A 23115-nucleotide genomic window follows, 5' to 3' on the forward strand; every position below is an offset into this window, starting at 1 on the left:
GCATATAAGAATTGTGAAATTCCAAAAAAGTTAATTTTTCTTCTTCTAGTTGAGAATAGTATTTGAAAATTGGAGTTGTGTTTGGACACGAATACAACTTTGAGTTGTTTTTGAACTTTTGTGAGTGATTTGAAGTGAAATTATAACAAAAAAATATTTGAAATTCAATTTCAAGTTAGATTTGGAATTTCATGGCCAAACACTAATTTTCAAAAACATGAAGAAAAAAAATTCAGGAAAAAGTGATTTTTTGGGCCAAACGAGCCCTTAAGTTACCTTAAATGAATTAAAAATAGTATCGGAATAATTCATAGTGGAATAATAATATCAAAATAAGTTATCTTTAAATAACACCTTGTTTGGATGATTGTTACATATTGTATTATATCGTATTGTTACTTTAAATATGATGTTTGTTTGTATTATTATTTAAATTTTATTGTATCATATCGTTAAATATGTCGTTACATAACGACCTAACGTGCCATTTTATGTAACGATGGATTTGATGTGGTCGCGTCGTTATCTTGTCTTTTTCTCTCATCTCACCCTTCATAATTAAATATTTTTTTTAATTTATCTTACATTTTTATATAATAAAGACAAACGATACAATCTATTCAAATATTATATTCGTCAAATGACACAATACTTTCTGTACCCGCCTGACCTATGACCCAAATCTCCATTACACACTTTATGTGGACGATAATAATATTGCACACGCAACCTTTCTAAAGTGTAGCTAGTACACACCACTTTTTTCTTGACCAGTTTTTCAAAATATATGTAAGGTCACGCGCCAATAAGGTCGTGACACGTGTCCTAACTCAAGAAAAAAAAAATACTAAATTTACACCAATTGATAATATTTAAAAGAAAACAAACAAAGCCCCCTCCCCCACCTTTCTCATCTTTTTCTGAACCCCATACCCATCGACCTCTTCCTCTAAACTCCAACAGCCATGGCAAATCCTCACCAGAATAAAATATTAACATGAATCAAGAACCTATCCATATAATTGAAGCACCCAAACTTATCAAATTTTGAAATTTCTATTTACCAAAATTAAAATCAAAATCTGCAACTGTAGATTCAAAATATGCAACCAAAATCAAAGTCAAACTTATTTTATCCCTTTATTCAGGTCACACGCTTCTCTCATTATAAAAGGGAAAAGAGAAAAAGGAAAAGAAAAAACTTGAAAATGACTAGTTTACCGGCAAGCTTCTCGAGTAGAGAAAACGATCGAAGTAATTAACAGCGAGATACGCCGTTAATGGTTGGAAATAATAGTGGCATTGTACCTGCGCCACAAAGTTCTTTCACCAGAGTATATTTTAGCAAACAAAAGAAATAAAATATAACATGCGTCGTAAAGTTCTTTCACCGAAGTTTATTGTGTTATCAAATGAGATTGAGTGAACAGTACCTTGAGAAAAGAAAATGGAGGCTAGAAAGACATTTTCTAGTAAAAAGAAAAAAGATAAAAAGAAAAGAATAATGTAGGCCATCACATTGACTTTATTAAATCTGAGCCGTTGGAATAAAGCTGCAGATGAGCATGTTGACAAAACATGTATAGATCTGACGCACTCACTTTTATTTGTTAAATACGCGCGTCTCATTTGACAAAAGTAGTGTGTTTTAGACACACTTTAGAAAGATTGCGTGTGTAAAATAATTTTTGTTTGCAGAAAGTGTGTAAGGGATGTGGGTCATAAGTGAGGTGACAACTTGTGTATTTTGCCAATGATATATAACAAGTATTCAAACAAGCTGTAAAGCAATAAAATTAATAATTCTAAAATTAATATAACATATCAAACATTAAATAAGAAACTTGTGTTCAAAGAAAAAGAAGAAAGAAGAACAGAAAGCTATTTTCTCCTCAAAACCCCCTTTTGTTCTTGCTGCTCCAATTACACAGAGCTTCGTTAACCATCTTTCTTTAAAAATCCCCTCCCTTCAAAATTTCGCGAAGTTATTGTTCATCGCTGCATTCTGCTCAAAGTGAGTGGGTTATTTACACATAAAATACTTCTTAAAAATTACAGCATGCATGTATCTTTTAGTTTGAAATTTTGAACGACATTGTGTTGATCTTTTCTCTTTCTTGGTTTAATTACAGTGGCAATGGACTTAGGGAGCAGATTTGTTAACCCTACGGCTAAAAGGTTACAGCCCTGTAGCCCCCGAGGTAAATTCCCCCCTTTTTTTTTTTTTTTCTGTACACCATGTGGTATTATACGTGACCTAGTTTGATTTGCACTTTTTGCTAAAAAGTAAAATCAATCAGTCAAATCAACCACTTTTTAGCCCCAAATTATCAGTAGTATTTAACAAGGTTACTAGCTGAAGTTACATGGAACTCTTTTTTAGTGTTGGTGTTTACAAGGACCTTATTAACAGACATTTGCCTTCAGTAAGTTCAACGGATACACAGAGCTGTTATTTTTAAAAAGAAAAAGGATTTTAGTCGTCGTAGTAGTAGTGGTAATAGTACTAGTTGTTGTATTATAAGTATCTACTTATTTGTATTATAAACCCCATTTATGAAAGGTGTGAAATTATTAACTATCACTTAAGGTATGAAGAAATTCTTCATTCATTATGTATACTGTATGCTAGAATGCAGCTCTTTTTCTTCCTCCTGCACTCTCCCGCCAATGGATAGCAACACACCCATAGTGGTAATAGTACTATTTGTTGTATTATAAGTATCTACTTATTTGTATTATAAACCCCATTTATGAAAGGTGTGAAATTATTAACTATCACTTAAGGTATGAAGAAATTCTTCATTCATTATGTATACTGTATGCTAGAATGCAGCTCTTTTTCTTCCTCCTGCACTCTCCCGCCAATGGATAGCAACACACCCATTGACGATGAACCCTTTCGTTGGTTTACCATTTGCTTCCATTTGTGTGAAAAATTTGTAGTGAGTAATGCAGTTGAATGCTGAATATTCATGCATATCATATGAGTATCATATATTCTGTTGTCATCATGTCCTCTGTTCTCGTGCCTTATGCTTAAAACTTTTATTTGTGGAACAGATTTATTTTCTAAGGGAACAAAAAAGATAAAATTTGATGAAAGTGGAAGCCAGAGTAACCCTACTGTTGCATATAGCTGGCGGGAAGAATGCGAACACGAAAAAGGAAAGGTGTCATCAGGAGTTTTTGGCCGCTCTGATCCGTTTGCTATTCCGGACTTGCTTGAAGCGTTAGATTCTGGGAAGTTTGGAAGTGTCACCAGAGAGATTGAGGACCTTATTAAGCGGCGAATGAAGTTAGTGAACTCTTGTTTTGCAAGTGATCATTCACTTCCCAACAAAGTCTTGGAATTAGAAAGGAACTTTGAGAAAGGGGAGTTAAAAGGAAATCAGCTTGCGCCCGATGTAATTGACTTGGAGGACGAGCAGGAAGCTAAAGGCATTGCTTCAGCAGCAATGGTTCCCTCTACATGTTTTGGACCTTCAGTTGGGCCTGTTGTTATTATTGATTCAGATGATGAAGACAGTCAAAAAAACTTCATCTCTCCATCTCAGGGGATGATTCACACTCAGAAGAGTTCTATTTCTCCATTTCAGGGGATCCCCTTACAGAATGCTTTGATTGACTTTCAAGTTAAGGATTTTGTGGTAAGTACATTCTAGATTGTTAAATTCGTGGAAATTCTTTATGCCACTGTTTGGTGCTATCTTTGGTGATGATGTTATTCGAAGCAGCATCACTGAATTTGCATTTCTCAATTATCTTGTTTTTCGTGAAAAAGAAATCTTACTTGATCTGCTAGAGAAAATATCTGAGCATGTTCTGTAATTGATCATGGTGAAATATAAGCTCTGACCTCCAAATCTCAAATCATATAGATCACTACTATCTATCATGGAAGTGAAGTCATGATCTACCTCAACAGGAGGAATCTAACCACTCAGTCAGCAGGGTGAATTTATTTATTTGTTTTAGGAAGATGCAGGGTAATTTGTTGCTTCCAAGTAGTCCCTTGTCAAATTATTAAAATTTACCTTTTAGAATATCATGGTATGCTCGACACTGTAAGAGTTAGGAGCATACGATATGTACCCTTGAACTTGAGGAGGAGTGTTAAGACTTAAGAATTTGGAAATTGTTAGTGGCAAGAGTCTATTCCTTGTAAATATGGGAAAGATGTAGAGTCCCTGTTATTAAGAATAGGAATTACTTTCTTTTTCTGTTTTGAATTACTTGTAAACACTATTTAAATCCTAATATACTTGTGGAATGATCGAGCAATTCATTTAAGTCTTCTTTTCTTTTCTTTCTTTGTTGGGGAGCGTGGGTCAGGGGTAAGGTGGGAGCATAAGCGGACAGGGAATGGACTTGAGGTTCTTGATCTCAATGCTTACCAGTATAAATAATAAATATGTGGCATCTTTAGGCTAAACAAAGGGATAGGAAGTGTGAAAATACCTATATGTGTGCATAAAGCTTTGACAACGTCTTCAGACAATCTAATGTGAAGATTGAGAAAGAGACCCTCTCTAATGTATTGATAGACCAATCAATCATCACACATCTTGCGTTTGATAAAAAAGGATACCACAATATGTCCGGGAAATCGGGAGGGGTGTTTAATATAGGATTGTTGGAAACTTCATCAGAAACTCTTGACTGTCTGAGGCAACATCTTAAAGTTAAATTTTATTGAATTGTGTGTCAATGGTATTTTTTCCTATCTCAGTAAATTCAGTTGCTATTTACATAGGATTTTAGAGTTTTCATCCTACGTTATGGAGGCCATGTGAGTATGTGCTTATACTGGCTAAAAGGGCATTTACTGCTATATATATATATATATATATTTATTTATTTTTGATATGGTAAATGCATTTACTGCTACATAAGTCTGATAAACACCAGATCATAATTTCTTGGTGATGAATACTGAAATTTTGTCCTTGTTCTGTGATCTTGAGCTCAGGAAATGATTTCATGATTTCTTAAAAACTGTTACTCTGTGAACTGTACAACTAGTAACATACATTTTTTATGGAAGGTAATATTTTATCAATAAATGGTACCAAGACTGAAGTTGTACAAAAGATCCTGGTGCAAATGTCATGCTCGTTCTAAGTCTTCGAGGAGTCAATAAGTTCCAGGATTTCACTTACATCAGTTACATCTTCCCGTCTACCCTTCAACAGTCCTATTCCTTTCTACCTTTTTTTTTTTTGACGAAGTCCTGTCTACCCATATAAACAATACACACAACAGAATAGTATTCGGTACTCATCTAAATATCTTCCTGATCTTCTGTCCATTTCAGCTGTAAAGTAGTTGTTCCACATTCCTAGGCATCACTCACTGGATTCCTTAAGATTAAAGAATAAATTCCATATCTGCGAGGCCACTGTGCAGTGAATGAAGAGATGACTAACTGTTCAATCGTCTGTTCACACATAGCACATCTGCTGCATAGATTAACCCTCTTCTTCGTAGATTATCTTGTGTTATACAAAAGTCTAGAGCTTCAACCCACCCAAAACAAGCCACTTTAGGTGGAGCTATTGTTTTCCAAATTAGATTCCAAGGCTAATTGCTAATTCTAGGCTCATCTTGTTTCAATAACATCTTGTAACATGATCGGACTGGAAATTTCCATAAATTTCTCATGTCCGGATGATAACTTTTCCGCACAGCTTTAGGGTGCAATTTATGAATTTTTCCTATTCCCACAACACAAGTGATCCTTAGTCCTCCTTTTCCCTGACACCCAATAATTTCATTAAATCTGAGATGTGAGAGCTGTGGAAATTGAATTTCAAAGGGTTATCCCCACAACGCAATTGATTGTTAATCCTTCTCCTCTTCCCTTAACTCCCCAAGAACAACATTGATCATCTTGTTTTATATATGATTGGCCCGGGTTCTCTTACGTCATTTTTATTTAGTCAAATTTCGTATGCTTCGCTGCTAATCTGTTTGAACAATGCCAGGGGCAGGGGAGGGATTCTGCTGAAAGACAGACTTTGATAGAAGTTGTAAGCCTCGGTGGAGAAGCTGAAATAAAGAAAGATAAAGGTGTTTATGTTGGTGTACAAGATGATGATGAGATTGATGATGGCACCGAGCAGCCCGATGAAGGTTTGACTGATATATGGAATGAGATGTCATTTGCTCTCGAATGCTCAAAGGTACATTTGTTTGATATTGTATTCAGCTGCATAGTCGAAACGTTGGTTATTTTGACCCTACAGCAATGAATAACTCTCTTTACTAGGTTCTGCCACTATATTTTAAACTGGGTTCTGGAATAGCGCCTAGCAATTTGGGAGAGAATTGATAATTCTCTGTGCTGGCAATTCTAAATTATCAGCTTCTTTTCGATGTTTCAATTGTTTATGTGTGTATTATTATTCTCCCAGCGAAATTTTAAACTTGCGCATGCAACTTCTATAGTCATTTCACTTTATTAGAAAAGGTTTTGTAGTCATTTCAAAGGTGTTTACCATATACATCTATGGTTTCTCACTATAATACCCTTGTACCTTGCGATTTTCATTTTTGGTTTTTTCCTTTGGGGGCAAGGGAGATGATGTATGTTTAGGTGTTAAAAGCCGAAGAGAATGGAGTTGCTGACACTCACTATGATGATGTTTTTTACGAAATGTCTGCTAAAAATATGTATTATTGTGTATTAGTTGGTAAAGATGGAAAATAAGATAGCTGTCTTAAACTATCACTCAATAAATGAGAAATGTTGTCTAGATGACAATGAATGGGATAGTAGTCTGCTTAACTTTAACGACAAATCACTAGATTGTGGGATTTTGCAAGACGCCATTGATCTGGTGGAACGGGTTGACTTTGCTCAGAAGTATGTAGAGGATGTGGAGGCAGATTACTTGTTCAACTAAAACCTGCTGCATTTGTACACTCAAAGGAAATTAGTTCCTTATTCAATTATAAGAAATATTTGATATTTACGATAGATAGTTGGTGAATTATGAGGATACTCATTTGTAATGAATGTTATATGTGTCGTAAAGTCAGGCAAAAATGATTGCTGAGCTGTTGACATAACTTCACTCATACGAGGGAATTGGTAAAGTGCAAAAGGGAACCCTTAAAAGCTGGCCTATTTTGTAATTTTTCCTCAATCAACTTTGTAGCAAATTTGAAACTGAACTTCTTATAGAGTAATAACTAAAAAGATGCCTGCCTCTTTTTATGTTTGATTAGAAACTACCTGTCAAGAAGAGTCCGTGAAAACATGAATAGAAAGATATGGCAGAATCAAGCATATCAAAGATGAACATGAAGCATCAATTTCGTGAAGCATGTAAAGCATTATGCTTTGAATTGTTTGAATTTAAGACTCTCGGGCCTTAGCTTTCTTGGAGTCCTACTGCAAAGTACTCCAATTGTGAAACAAATGTGGGAGTTCCCATAAAAGGGTAGGTTGGGTCCGGAGGAGTTTTGGTCAAAGAATTGAACAATTCTGATGGAGGAAGCTTCATTACCTCCTCCCGGAGCGATGATAGATGATGCAACCTCAATTGAGGAGTTGTGGAATTAAGGATTGCTAAAATTCTTTATAAAAATTGAAACATGTATATGATATAGATTCGTCTTTTAAGTTTCTGCAATCCTTTCAGGATTTGTAGGGGAATGCAATACCTTTTGTAAATCTCACTCTGTAATACCATCATGTGCTTTTATGTATAGAAGTCTTACTTGAAAGAGTGTGTGTGTGTGGGGTGGGGGGTGGGGGGAGAGAGCCTGGTGCACTAATTCCCCCTATGCGTGGGGTCTAGGGAAGGGCTGGAACTTGTTGGGCCTATTGTACACAACCTTACCTTTCATATTTGCAGGAGGCTGCTCCCACGGCTTGAACCTTCTCGTGGTCACACGGCGGTAACTCTTACGATTGCCTCAAGGCTCTCTTAAAGAAAAAATCTTATCAAAAGTAAAAAAAGGATTGCGCAAAATAAGCTTGGTTGATTGAGGTGAGCGTCTCTTGAGCTTGGCATGCAAGCAACAAGAAATTGGCTTTGTAGCCATGTACACTGTACAGTGTGGAATAGACTCCACTATGGCCTGATGTACACATTGTCTAAGGAAAAAGAAACAACAGATGCATCGAGTATGCCCCATTCAGTGTTTACTATGAATTATAACTGTGATATCTAGCCTTATTATTCATACGTTTTAGTTTCTTCTGCCTTTTCCATAATTTACTTTCATAAAGTGAATTCTTTCAGTTTGGTTTCTTGTGAACCTTTTTATGAATTTGTCCAGGATTATATGCAAATGGTCGCAAAAGCTAAAATATGAAAAGAAAGGACTAAGCTTGAGTGGAGATCACATTATACCTTGGACCAGTATTAGCACTGTACATCTGAGTGCGCTTTAAAATCATAGTAGACTACATCACTTGCTGTACCTTCTTGGTAGAATCTCTAGGAAACATTTGCTGTATTGGCATTTATCTATCTACAAAATTGCCTTACGCTCACGTTCCTTTTTTCCAACCACATGTCAAGTTGTACATTTCAAATGATCACATCAAAACACACGTGCAGTTGCAATTCAAAGAGAGTATTTCTTCTAATGTTAGAGTCAACAGTTTGCCTTGTTGTATATGTAAATTGTTCTTTCCTGGCTATTAGATATTCTACGTTATATTTGACTGTTGCATGTAAAAATAGGATGTTGCTGCTGAACCTTCACCCAATGAGCATACAGTTGAAGAGGAAGACGAGTGCGATCATTCCTTCATCTTGAAAGATGATATTGGTTATGTGTGTCGTATATGTGGAGTCATTCAGAGAAGCATCGATACCATCATTGAATTCCAGTATTCAAAGGTCCGGCTTTCAATCCTTGATCATCTTTTGTTTTGGATCTTGTGCTTGGGAAAAAAATTAGTACATTCATCATGATTATTTGTGTTAACTGTTTTTTGCTAAATCATCTGAACTGCTTTGGACCTTGATGATTAAGTTGTGTAGCATCTGTCATTTCTATTAACCCAGTTTACTGCCTGTCTTAGATGAATGTTTATTTGACTTAGAAACAAATGCTGGGTGAGAACCGAAAGTAACTTGTCATCCTTCCTTACTGAGTCCGAAAAGTTAACCATTTTTTTGGTATTCTCATTCTGTGGAAAATGGAACTCTTATAACTTTCTAAATACTAAAACATCAGAAGGAAATGAATGATGGTTTTGTTACTATAAGAAGAAATTGCATAAGCTTTTTTCGCAACTGTTCGGGGAGGTGGTTAGGTTATCAAAAGCTTTGATTGGCTCATTTTTGTGACCCTGTCTTAACCAGTCTGAGGTAGCATTTTGGGCTGGTTTAATACAAGTCATTTACTTAATTAGTTGGCCTTCTAATCTAAGTATCTGGAATTATTTCACAGACGTTCTTTTTGCGTTTTTTTAACAGGCCTCCAAGAGTATAAGAACGTACCACTATGAAGGTCGGTCAGCCAAGGATATAGGGCATGCTGAACTCCTTCCTGAGGGCATCATTTCATCTGATGACATTGATACGACTGAAATTTGTGTTCATCCAAGACACAAGAAACTGATGAAAGCTCACCAAGTTGAGGGATTTAATTTTCTTGTTAGCAACTTGTTGAAAGATAAAGGAGGCTGTATCATGGCTCACGCCCCTGGATCTGGCAAGACTTTCATGATAATCAGCTTCCTACAGAGTTTTATGGCCAATAATGATAGAGCTAGGCCTTTGGTGGTGTTACCTAGAGGAATCTTGGCTACATGGAAGAAAGAGTTCTTGAGGTGGCAGGTAGATGAAATTCCCCTCTATGACTTCTACTCAGTAAAAGCAGATAATAGATCTCAACAATTGGAAGTTCTGAAGCAATGGTCACAGGAAAGAAGTATTCTTTTTCTAGGCTATAAGCAGTTCTCAACAATCGTGTGTGACAATGTTGGCAGTACGACTGCAGCTGCTTGTCAGGAGATTCTGTTGAAGTGCCCATCAATTCTCATTCTTGATGAAGGGCACACTCCGCGGAACCAAGACACTGATGTTTTGACTTCACTCGAGAAGGTCCAGACACGACTAAAGGTGGTGCTTTCTGGCACCCTCTACCAAAACCATGTTAAAGAGGTCTTTAACATTCTGAACCTTGTGCGGCCAAAATTTCTCAAGTTGGAAGATTCCAGAAACATCAAAAGGACAATACTGAGCAAAGTAGCCAGCTCAGGCAGAAAGAACCTCTTGAAGAAAAGTAATGATAATGATTTTTATGAGTTAGTAGAGCATACATTGTTAAAGGATGATAATTTCTCAAGGAAGAGTTCTGTCATACTAGGTCTGCGGGATATGACCAAGGAAAGTGCTTCACTATTACAAGGGAGACTTCCTCGAAGAACTTCCAGGATTGGTGGATTACACTGTCCTTCTAAACCTCCATCCTAAGCAGAAAAGTGAAGTTGCAGAGCTGAAGAAACTGGGAAGAAAGTTCAAAATCAGTTCTGAAGGAAGTGCAATGTATGTGCACCCACAATTGAAGAGCCTTTCAAGAAACTTTTCTGTTAAAGAAAGAGTTGATGAAGAGAAGATTGATATGCTCTTAGAGAATTTGGAAGTGAGGGAAGGAGTGAAGGCCAAATTCTACCTTAACCTGCTGCAGCTGTGTGAATCAAAAGGTGAAAAACTGCTAGTGTTTAGCCAGTACCTCTTGCCTTTGAAATTCTTGGAGAGGTTGACTGTTAGGACTAAGGGTTACAGTCTGGGGAAGGAAATATTTCTGATCACTGGTGATTCAGACTCGGAAACCAGGGAGTCATCAATGGAACGGTTTAACACTTCAGCAGATGCTCGTGTTTTCTTTGGTTCAATTAAGGCATGTGGTGAAGGAATATCACTTGTTGGGGCATCTCGGATTATCATATTGGATGTACATCTCAACCCGTCAGTAACCCGTCAAGCAATAGGGCGTGCATTCCGACCAGGTCAGGTCAGGAAAGTATACACTTACAGATTGATAGCCTCAGGTTCACCTGAGGAGGAAGATCATCAAACTTGTTTTAAAAAGGAGTCTATTGCAAAGTTGTGGTTTGAGTGGAGTGAGTATTATGCCCAGCCCGATTTTGAGATGGAGACTGTCAATATTGAAAACTGTGATGATATGTTTTTGGAATCACCACGTCTTAATGAGGATGTGGTGGCTCTGTACAAAAGGTCAGCGAGAATTACTTTCTGAGTGGATACTTTCTATGGTATTTTGACTAGTATTTCTGATCCCTTTTTCCATTTTCAGGTAGACTGATTGAGAAGTATCAAACAGCTCAAGTGTAGATGTGGTCATCTAACAAATGGTGGATCCGTTGTGCCAATGAAAGCTTAGGGGGGTCTGACAGGAAATGCTGTGTTATTTGCAGACTGCATATTATCTGGCAATTATTTTTGTCCAGAACATGTCAATGTTCAAACTGATTGTAAATATTTTTCCATGTCATAGACTTCTTGTTGTGTAAATCTCTTTATTGTGCCTCCTCTTTAATCTTATTCCGTAGTAGATGTTATAGATAGAGATCTGAAAGGAAATTCGTAGACCTCACTTCCACCGAGGTTACTTTGCTATCGTTTCCCCTCTCGTTTTTTTTTTTTTTTTTGCACCTCGAAAAGGACCGGTTTGAATTATGAGGTTGATTAAACTTGATTAGCAGCAGAAATAGTTTGGAACTTAGAGATCTACCACCACGAAATCTTCTCTAACCCTCTTGGTGATCTGTGACAGCACAAAACTTGGTATGAAGCTGGCTCTCAAAGTTCTGCTTGGGTAGGAAAAGAAGATACAATATGAGACTAGGCTGAGGCTAAGAGATCAGGAAATGTATATAACATATTTCCAACTATACAACAACTATGTTCAATCTCAAGCAAGTTGGGACCGACTGTATACCAAATTCCAACTATCAAAAACAATAATATCTGTTATATCTTTACAGACTTTACAGAATTAATAACTTGGGGAACTTCCCATCCAATAGTTTGCTATATTACAACATTGATTAATGAGACTATTACATCACAGTGAACTTGACTGCAAGCTTTAGAGTAACCAGCTGAGCGAAGCTGAATGCCTCTTGGATGAAACTTGCAGTTTAATTCTACGTCACATATCATGCTACTAAATCATGTAGCAGATGGGAGGAGCCAAAAAGGATGCTGCCTGTTCCCAGAATCCAAACAGTTGAATTCTGTTGTCTCAGAGACCATAGTAGTAGGTGCTGTACTATATATCTCATCTACCCTTAATGGTACATAACTACCGTGAGACTCGATAGACATCGGTAGGCTGCTTCCTTCACCTTGCTGCAACCCCAATGTAAGTGAAACTCCATCAGGAAGTACATTTCCACTTCCAAATCTACCAAAATCTGAGAATCTATCATTGCCTTGAACAAATGTGTCCTGAAAAAGAGTGCAATTATCCATAGCAGGCCGGGGTTCGTCTCTATGAGTTTGATTTTCCATTCCAGATTGACTTTGAGTTTCTGCATTATTTGCTCCTTCCATTTCTACATCAGCAACATGGTTTGATTTTGACTCCAAGATTTGGTCACTATTGTACTGCTCATATTCTGAGGTTTCATTATGTTTCAATTCTTCTATTTCTTCGACTTTTGAGTCTTTCGTTGCAAATCTGGAGGCAAATTCTGATGGAGAGTTTGAGTCCATTTCAATATCACCAGCTTCTTCTTTGTACATTTCCTCAACCATAGGCTTCCAAAGACGTACCCGTGCATTTATAAACCAATTTGATACCTGAGACATGACATCAGTTAACGAAATATTAAGCCAGTATCAAACGCCCACTAATGCAAAAGAACCAAACGCCTACAATATATTTTCCATTGGAAACTGCCTACTGTTTGAAACCAAATGAAATTTTCTTTAACAAACTGAAGACTCTGTTCAGTGCATTAAAGTTTTCCTGCCGAAATTTAAAATCTTTGAGTAGCTGCACAGATGCAGGAAGGAGCCCTTTGCCACTGGACTTAAATGATTCAATCGACTTAAAATTCAAGAACTCCTTTTCAATAAACTTCTAATCAGTTAAGGCCAATAATTGTTGACGACTAAATGATCCCTGAATGTTATCAGTGATGTAGAAACTTCCAACACTGGTGGTTAACTGACTGAAGTGTTTAATGCAGATCCGTAAGGCAGTTAAACCTGGCAACTTATCCTGACTGCAGCAAATACTGAAATACCTTGACACTGGAAACTTTAATTATAAGATGACTATGAGAAACAAACAGCCTGGGTACCATAAATGTCACATTTAAAGATTTTATACAGCCCTAGCATTTTAGAGCGACTCATGGTAAGAAGACCGTAGTTTCAACATGTTCTATTGCTTTTTTCATCTGGATGATCACTAGCTAATAAACATTCTTTTCATGAACAAATAATTCCACTCCAGGATGCAATAATCGACGTACCTAAGGTCTGCAAGTCAAAGATAGGAAAAATGTACTCACTAAAGTAAGACCAATGGAAAATGTTTCAGATATAAAAATACACATGCTGAAGGAACAATGTCATTCTTATAATAATCAATCTCTAGCATGCCAACTTTCACTATTTTGAGATCACTAATAAGCGTATACGCACTGTCTTAGAGAGTCTTCTATTAAAACAATTCTTTTGAAGAAACATAAACATCCATTTGTTGGCTTCAAGAAAGACTAATAGCCCGTTTGGCCAAAAATTGAGGTGTTTGGCCCCAAGCTTCTGGAAGGAAAAAAAGTGCTTTTGAGGAGAAGCAAAAGCAGTTTTGGAGAAGCAGAAAAAAGTAGCTTCTCTTCAAAAACACTTTTTTGAGAAGCACTTTTGAGAAAAATACACTTAGAAGCAGTTTTTTAAAGTTTGGCCAAACACTAATTGCTGCTCAGAAGTGCTTTTCAAACTAATTAGCCAAACACAAACTGCTTCTCACCAAAAGTACTTTTGATAAAAGCACTTTTGAAAAAAAGCACTTCTCAAAATAAGCTGATTTTTGCAGCTTGGCCAAACGGGCTATAATATATCTTAGCATTTGCAAATAGTAAGACATTATACCTGACTTCTCGTTAAACCAGTTTGCCTTGCTAGCATAATTTTGTCAGAATCTTTCGGGTAGCTGGAAAAAGAGAAACAACTACAAATTAGGCGACCAGAGTTCTTTTTCGGAGATAAATTGGATGACTGAATTGATCAACTTACGGATGAAGAAAATGCTCGAAAAGCCAAGCGCGCAAAATTGAAACAGAGCTTTCAGGCAAACCCCTCTGAGGCCTCCAGGCATGTTGTTGCATCATACCAAGCTGCTGTAGGGCTCTCTGCTGTCTAATATGCTGATCCACATAGCGCAAGCGTGATATTCCAACCGCTTTGCTGTTTTCTGAAGCATCTTGCTCTCCAAGACTTCTTCGTGATACTCGAATCTGATCGCACATTGCATCACGCAAGCAACGGAAGTGACGGGAAATTGTCTGGAGAGCAAGAGCTGTGTATGGCTTAGCTGCTCCATCTCCAGCTACCACATCAAATGATGAGACCACTATTTGCATCTGATGATAATATTGTCTGTACCTTCTATCAATCTGTGACAATAAACCATAACTCAACTTCGAGTTTTTATTCAAATCACACATATGGTTTAAATTCCAGAATCCATAGTCTTTAAGGCACGTTATTCGCTCCTACATTACAAATCTAGACACATATCAACATAAAAAATGTGAAGGAGGAATCAACATTTAGGAATAATACCTACTACAAATCCTTGTTGTGAACTCATATTACCATCAGTAGCATTCATAAACTTGATTACTAGAAACTCTGGCAGTAGCGGATGAATCAAAAAGAAGGATGCCAACGTACTACAATTGCCCTTCATTAAATGAACACAAACAATGATAGTAATGATACTATTATACCAGTTAGTGCAAATTTCTTACCAAGAGTAAAGCTTGTATAATACTGCAGTTAGTCATGCCTTATAGTTTAAGTTTGCCTTTTTAGAGAAGCCATTCATTGGAAATACAGTAGTGATACTATTAGAACACTTCATTCTCTTTCATTATCCATATATGAAGTGATTATTTAAAGTATGCTATTTCATTACCAAATTCATGGAATTTATTTAACAACAGCTTTCTAAATGCTGTCTGGAGTTCAAAGTTCCATCAGACAAGCTGCTTTATTCATAATAATTTCCTCGGCCACATTGTAATATATCAAAAGAAGCACATTTCATCACAATTAAAGGTCCTTCGGGACAAGGTAGCCAACGGAAAGATTAGTATGAACCGTCAAAGAAGTCCTTAACACAACAACCACTACTTTGACTCTTTTCATGCAATTATCAGTAGAAATACAAAATTTGGGATGTAGAGTATTAAAATCCTAAACTAATGAGAAAATACATGCCACAAAAACCTTGAAAACCACCAAAAATTGATGTACAAAACACGATTTCCCATGGATCATACCTCATCCAACATGGACAGAAGCTTGGTCAGTTTGTTCTGCACTTCTTGCTTCTCGGTTTGTGAAAGTTCACTTTGGTGGTTTTTCGAATCTTGAGGATTTGTACTCCCATTTGCAGGAGGATCTGATGATTTATTTTTCGAGTCGCCATTAGACTCTCTAGACTCCTTTGTCAACTCTTTCTTAGAATTATGCTCCTTGATAGCCTTTCTGACGTTAACAACCTCATCAAGCAAATACTGAGCTGCTTTCAAATACTTTGAGTTGGGAACGTTTCTTCCAATACTCGACGTACCATATGGAGAATTATACCCTCCTTTCATAGCTTCTGAGTTGCTTCCAGGATAATCTGGAGGCAAATAATCTGCATTTCTTTGTTGTTTTGGTTGGGAATTATCACCATCTCCGAAGGACACATTGCCACCACTAACTTCACCTGGAATAGATGAAGGAGGATTCAAGAATGACGTAAAACCTTGGTTAGGATTCTGAGATTGGACATGTGAAATTCCAATTCCAGAAGGTATATTGGAGCCAAGACTGAGGTATAGCATCTCATTCCTGCTATCTCTCCAAGCAGAAAAATCATGAATTCCCATCCGCGATCCTCCAAGATTAGATAATATTTCCTGTTGTGATGTGTTGTTGGAATCGGAGGCTCCAACTGGTGGGATATCGATGCAGCTGTTTTGCTGTTGGGAAGTAGCAGTCAACATATCTGAATATGTCCCAGAAGAAGAATAGTTCATGAACACCATCATGTTTTCTTGAGCATTTGAAGCTTCTGAATAAGAACCAGGCAAAGATTGCCTAAAATATTGAAATGTCTCAGCTTCTCTTTGATTGTTTGGACTAGGAAAATAAGTTGCCATCCTTGGATTTCTCACTAATTCTTCTTTTCTATTTTTAGTTCTGTGATGAATAACTTTTGTGTTTCGAATTCATAAAGGTTGATCATACAATTACAGTCTCCTGCAAAGGGAAAGTTAAGATATCAAAGACACGAAAACGGAAGAGAATGCACTTCTATAGTGCTCACACTATGGTACTAAACTGTGTAGAAACATGAAATTAATTACAATTAACAGCTCAGTTGAACCCTTATCGCAGTTCTAGACAATTCACCAATTCCAAACTCAGGGAAGATAATACTAAAGCACGATCAAAGACGTGACGAATGTCAAACTTCAAAAGCTGTTGCAACTGCTGGACATGTTTATATATGTATTGTCTCATTGAGACATGATCCCTTCAAGAAAATTGAACCTACTACGCCTCAATTCCAAGCAAGTTGGGGTCGGTTATATGAATCTTCACTGTCCATGTCGCTCAATTTAAGCTCATCTCAGTCTAAAGAATCAACCCAAATTCAAAATCAAATCATACAATAATAATGACTAATAACATATTGACGCACCCATCTTTACCAATGCTTATAACTCCTGAGCAGACAAAAAACAAAAATTGCATACCAAACAAGATGAACTACATGGTCTTTGCTTTCCACACAATCCATTAAAAAATTAAAACATGTACTATCAGATAATTTGTTCACTAGAGTATAAATAATGAAATTAGGCTCTGTAACCATTTCCCAATAACAGTCACATGAAAGCAGCAAATTGGAAATTACTATTTACAACATGTAATTTTTTCTTCTAGTAATACATATTGGCCACTGACAAGAATCCATTTGTTTTAGAGAAGTTGGGAACAAAGTCAAAATAGAGAAAACAGTAATTATAATAATCTTTTACCTTAAAACCTGCAATATTTGTGTCTTCTCTGGGGAACAGAAAAGCTTCGATCGACCAAAAAATTCCTTCTTGAAAGCAAAAACACTGATCCCTATACTCAAATACCATCTCCTTTAACTCTTTCTTTCTGATTTTCAGACATAAAGAAGTCAAAATGACTAAGAAATAAGAAACTCCAAAGACCCCCAAAAAAATGAAAATTTTTTAATCTTTAATGTAGAAAGTAATAGTAGCAGTAGTACAAGAAATTAAATCATCAGTCCTGCAGCACTCTTCTTACTTATCATATATATTCTCTATCCATCAATTTATCTATTCACACGTGAGAGCTGCACAGAACCATACAAAATATCACACGTGTACACATCCCTTTCTCTCTCTTTACTTTTTCTTTCTGTTCTTTTCTTACAAACTTTCTCTCTCTATATCTACATGAAAGCTCCAAAAATTGTTTTTTTCATTTCCTTCCTATATGAACTCAAAAGAGACTTTCCTATGAAAAATCATAATCTTTCACTTTCAATCTCTATCTCTTCCTTAATGAGGTTTTTATTCTGTTGTTTTTGATTTGTTGTTACTGTTATATACTTATTACTACTTTCTTTCTTGATTATTTAGTTTTTTTTTTCCTTAAAATTTTAGTTTTCAGTTTGGTTAAGGAGTGCAATCTCTAACTACCAGTTGGTACGTAGACCCAAAACCTCTCTAATATCTTTCTTTTTTCTTACTCTTCAACTTCTGTATGTTCCTCTCATCTTAAGCTTGTATAGAAGGTTTTTTTTGCAGCAATATCCACCTTACATGACTTTGATAAGATATTTGTTTTCTTTTAACAAATCTCTCTCTTCCCCCCAACCACTCCGGGGACCAAAAACCCGGCCCTGGCCTTCTTTTTCTCTAGAGTCGTGCCATTTCTTTTCAAACTATTTGACAACATTTTATTTGTTTATTTTCGTTTCCAACTCGGCGTCGGGTGAAAATACGGGTTAGCCAGTTTTCAGATTGATAATTAGAAAATAGTCAATATTTGTAAAATTATTAAAAAATAATAATTATTTTGCTGAAACATAGAAAGTTAAAACATAATATGTCGCATATTATGTCGGAACTCAAATACATTATGAAATTTCAGAACATTATATTGGAAGCTCATACTTAAACAATTCAAACTCCAGCATATGCTATTCCCAAATTTTAAGAGTGCTTTTATTCAGATTTTATATTTACATGAAAAATTAATTAATTTCTGATTATCTTTGGAATTGTTATTATTTTTTAATTACAAATTGTAAGTGATTAAATTTTTTTTTCCTCGGCGTCTGGTATCACTTTAGACCCAACTACTTCGGATTCACATTAGAAAACGTGACTCTATTCCCTTGCTCGAATCCCAATAATTTTACTAATAAGGATGAGAGATGCTTAAAGCCCGTTTGGACTTACGAATATTTTCATATTGTTTTTTATATATTTTTCAAAATCAGTGTTTGACCATAAAATTTTTAATTTTCACTTGAAGATGAATTTTGAAATTTTTTAAAAATTTTAAAAACTCCAAAAGGTTGTTTTCCAAAATTTTCACTCAGATCACTCCAAAACATCAAAAACAATCCAAAATTATATTCATGTCCAATCACAATTCTAATTTTCAAATAATATTTTCACTTAAAAAATTACTTTTTTTAAAATTTTACAATTTTTATGTCGAAATGCCCACTTAATACTCTACCATAACCATTGGGGGTGACAATATTTTGTTTTTTATATTTTTCATTTCCGGTGTCCATTACCGCTTTAGACCCAACTAGTCCGGCATGACTCTATTCCCATGCTCGAATTTCATATCCTTAATTTTCTTATTAAGGATGAAGGATATACTTAATATTTCACCATAATTTTTGGTAGTGATAATAATTTATTTTTGAACCTCTTTTACAATTATCTGCAATTTGAACTCATTAAATGTTTTAATGTTATGAAATAAAGCAATTTAACAAAATAAAATAACAATAAGAAAAGTAAGATTAAGAACAAATGTAGTAGAACTCTTTCTTTTCTCTTTCTTTGTGTGTTCTTTACCAATGTAAATTGCCATTGTCACACCTCCTTTTTGCGCGCCCGCCCCGATGGGTTAAATGCGCGAGGGGAGTTTTTCCAATTTAAGTGACAATATTCGAAATGAGATTATTTATTTAATTCAGAGTCGCCACTTGGGAAAGGTTTGGCTTTTGGTGTCCCAAGTCACCGGTTTATCTTGAATCCCAAATCGAGGAAATTTTTGACTTTTCCAAATGAAGTCTGCGAACCAGAAATTCTAAGTAAGGAATTCTGTTGACCCGAGGGAAGGTGTTAGGCACCCTCGAATCCCGTGGTTCTAGCACGGTCGCTTAAATTGTTATAATGGCTAAATATCTGATTTAAATACATGTTACGACTTACGTGCTTTTATTAAGTTTAAACCGCTTTTATTATTATCATTTATTTTTATAGAATTGCAACGTCGTGAAAATGCATCTCGAACCACGTCACAGTCAATGCACCCGTGGTTATCAACACATCTTGACTTCGTTGAGATTTGGATTTGGGTCACATCAATGTGCACCCGAGTTTAAGAATATAATTTGGATAAGTCGCGCCTAAAGCAACTAGCGTATTGTTATTTTGGGGAAGGCCGTAAAATTCGTTAAACGGCCTGCCCCGAATTCTAAGTATTTTAACATATACCTTTGGATGGCCCCGCAGCTTGTGCATTTTTGTTTGTCGGGGCTCGTCTCAATTTTAGAAAGGATATCCTAAAGCGACTACATTTCTAATGCGTTTGTCTCTAAAAATAGAATAAAAAGAGATACATGCTAATTCAATTATATGCTTTGGCCTAATCCGAATTCTTATCAATTTCTAATTAATTATTTACAAAGTGAAGAAGCGTTATACCTCACGGAAAATGCTTTAATTTGATAAAGAAATTACATACGAGATTGACGAAATACAACACTTAATCCGAACAACATCCTTAAGTTGAATTTAAATTAACTCGCTTAAACAGGATTAATAGAATTCCTTATTAAAGGATGTTACTGATGATGTTCAAAACTCGTCCTATAAACTGCCCAAGGAAGTTGAAACTCGGGGATTTAAAACTGTATTATATTTGGCTAGATTTAACAGCCATTCGCCCTTACCTATTCAAAGCATGCTAAAAAGAGTGAGTTTAAATTTAACAATCGTATTAAATAGTTGCACATTCCATGAATTATATTTATATCCTGTATACTACTAAACGAGTCAAATGTCGCGGTTTCAGATCAGCATAAGCTTCAATTAAGTACAAACTTACTAATGTATTCTCTATTGGACTAACAGACTAAAATTTACACAGCTTAACAACATTTATAAAAATTTGTAAGTAAAGCAACAGATGATTATAATTCCTTCAGATCTTTCGATTCAAACTTTTCATTGCTACATCAGTTACACCAGACATATTCGAAATGTGTACCTGGGAGATGCTTACAATGAAGAAAGCAGGAAAGTCAGTTGAGCAGCAGTGCAAATGAAACAACAGCAGTAACAGATAAATAGCAGCAGGACAAATTCCAGTGCAAGATGCAATTATAGACGAGGGAAAAGGCAGCACAATGACAGCAATAAGCAGGGGAGTAGAATCAAAATTCAGGCAGACCAAATCCAAGAATGAACCAATGAGACCAACCAACCAGTAAACTCAGTTAAAGACTTGGAAGAATCAGTATTGATTCCACAAGTTGAAAACAAAAGAAATCCAAACAACAATAGGAAGAAAAGTTTCTGATTTTGTCTGTATGTTTCCTATTCCTTGCTCTTTTTCTATATGTGTTTTTCTTGCTCAAGGTATGTCTGTATAGGCCTCTCTCTGTGGTACTCCCCTGTATCTATGTCTGTCTAAAATCCAGTCCCCAAAATCAGTCTAATTTTCAGCCTGAAAATATATCTGCCTCCTTTTCCCCAGTCTTCCCAATGTGTATGCCCTACTTCTTTTATCTCTAGGTATTTCTTTTTGAAAAATCCAGAAAAATCCAGTCCCCCCTCTAATGGAAGTTCTTCTTCCTTTTTATATCCTAAACTCAAACTATTCACAGCCTGTTAAACCATCAGAAATCCCTCACTTTCTTGCTATTTTTCCACTCAATGTTTAAAATATGAAATCCTCCCATTAGATTCCTGACAGTCCCCTTTAACATTTATTAAACTAAAAAGCAGACAGGGGCAGCAAGAATATAATCTGACAACATATGCTGTCAAACTATTTTAATCTAAAAAGGGCTTTTATGCACATGTTGTGCACAAATGCACATGCCACCAATTCAGACTGCAGTTACAAACCAATTCCTTAAGTTTCTGATTCAAATCAACAACTATAAGTAGCTATAATTGATTCTCAATTTGATTCAACAATGTTTAACAGAAAAACAAATCAAGTTGTTATCATTCAAACAACTGAAACTATTCGACGACACGTATCGAATCGACTATACTAATTATAACATATACAATCAAAGACCATGATCAGAAATCTAACAGTATCGAACAAGGGGTCCAGGTTGTAATGTCAAAACAAAAATGACCTTGGGAACTAATTAAATGACCAATTACAAATTCAAACTGAATATGCAATTTACAAAACACACTCATTATCAGTGAATGAAAAAAGAACTTGACCATGTACAGGGGCCCGGGCAAGGTGGGCAGGACACAGTCAACAAAACTTAAAGCAAATCATCTGAAACAATTAGCCATGCGAACAAACTTTTAACACACATGAACTGAATAATAAAAAAAAGAAAAACAAACTTACCTTAAAACCTTAAAAATCAGGAAACCTTAGCTCGGATTTGAATAAACCCTTATTGGGGTTGAACGGACTTTAATCGAAGTGTTCTCAACTGAGAACACTTCGATTAAGGTCCATTAGACCCTAATCACTTGGTTTAAATGGACACAGACCAGGCCCTGGGGTTTCTATGGTTCCTAGATGACAGATTTGGGTTTTGAGTCTCCACGGTTAGATTCGGACCAAACCAAGCATGGTTTGGTCACGAGGGAGGCCCGGGGACTATCTGGTATGAATCTAGGGCAGATCGGTGTAGATCGAGTTTTGACTCGAATCTTCAAATGAAGATTCGAGAAGGTGGGATGGGATTCGAGCTAAGTGGTTGGTGGATTTGGGATCATGATGGTGAGATGCATCTATGGTGTTAAGGTGAGGGCCACCGGCGTTCATGCCGCCGGGTTTTTGGTGAAGGGAAATGGGGGCGGCTAGGGTTCCGGGGTTTGTGGTGAGGACGATGAAAGGTAGGGGGGTCTGGCTAGGGGGCGTGGGGTAAAGGAATGGGATTATATAGTAAGTGAGTGATCGATTCCTGGCCGTCGGATGGAGTGAGATGAAGGGTCAGGATCTTTTGGCTAGTAAGGAATGGTGTCGTTTCAAACTAAAGGGGGTTGGGTCGGTCCGGGTGGAATGGGTCGGGTTTGTTCATGGGTATGGGGAATGCGATCTTGGCCGTTGGTCATCCTGAGATCAACGGCCCAGATCAGACTAGATCAAAACGACGTCGTTTGGACGCTCTGGATGTCAGCTGGTCTGGACCGGGGCAAGCACATGCTTTGGGCTCAGTTTGGGCCTCGGATTTTGAATAGGAACAAGCCCAACCTGTTTTCAGGCCAATTTTGCATTATTTTATTTTATTTTTTCATTTTTAAAACAAAACCTAATTAAACAAAATTAAACCCCCTTAATTAAACACTTAATACAATTATTCACGCATATTAAAATGTTTAAAAGTAAGTAAAATTAAACAAGGCAAAAA

General features: G+C 36.3%; 2 protein-coding genes across 2 annotated transcripts; one reads left to right on the forward strand and one right to left on the reverse strand.

Moving 5' to 3' along the window:
- The first annotated feature begins 1846 nt into the window (after window positions 1–1846).
- On the forward strand, window positions 1847–11561 carry LOC107815409 (protein CHROMATIN REMODELING 35). Its single transcript, XM_075218172.1, is given in 8 exon segments — window positions 1847–2014; window positions 2133–2201; window positions 3064–3650; window positions 5988–6185; window positions 8703–8861; window positions 9444–10358; window positions 10360–11210; window positions 11290–11561. Coding segments are annotated over 8 exon segments (2784 nt in total). The 5' UTR covers window positions 1847–2013; the 3' UTR covers window positions 11294–11561.
- Window positions 11562–11900: 339 nt separating this feature from the next.
- On the reverse strand, window positions 11901–17712 carry LOC107758915 (BEL1-like homeodomain protein 7). The gene is made up of 5 exons (XM_016576762.2): window positions 17270–17712; window positions 15515–16484; window positions 14244–14623; window positions 14100–14160; window positions 11901–12800 (listed from the first exon to the last, which is right to left on the reverse strand). The coding sequence occupies exons 2-5, from the start codon at window positions 16382–16384 to the stop codon at window positions 12168–12170; spliced, it is 1944 nt and encodes a 647-aa protein (XP_016432248.1). The 5' UTR covers window positions 16385–16484; window positions 17270–17712; the 3' UTR covers window positions 11901–12167.
- Window positions 17713–23115: the final 5403 nt, after the last annotated feature.

Source organism: Nicotiana tabacum, chromosome 7 (genome assembly GCF_000715075.1).
Source record: "Nicotiana tabacum cultivar K326 chromosome 7, ASM71507v2, whole genome shotgun sequence".
Lineage (NCBI taxonomy): Eukaryota > Viridiplantae > Streptophyta > Magnoliopsida > Solanales > Solanaceae > Nicotiana > Nicotiana tabacum.

What these genes read in the sequence shown, in the direction of transcription:
- LOC107758915 (XM_016576762.2), bottom strand. Translation starts at nt 16,384, where the DNA reads ATGGCAACTTATTTTCCTAGTCCAAACAATCAAAGAGAAGCTGAGACA. An exon ending in TTCTGTCCATGTTGGATGAG is followed by an intron (nt 14,624 to 15,514) that starts GTATGATCCATG and finishes TTATTGTCACAG; the next exon opens with ATTGATAGAAGGTACAGACA. An exon ending in CTGGTTTAACGAGAAGTCAG is followed by an intron (nt 12,801 to 14,099) that starts GTATAATGTCTT and finishes GTCATGTCTCAG; the next exon opens with GTATCAAATTGGTTTATAAA.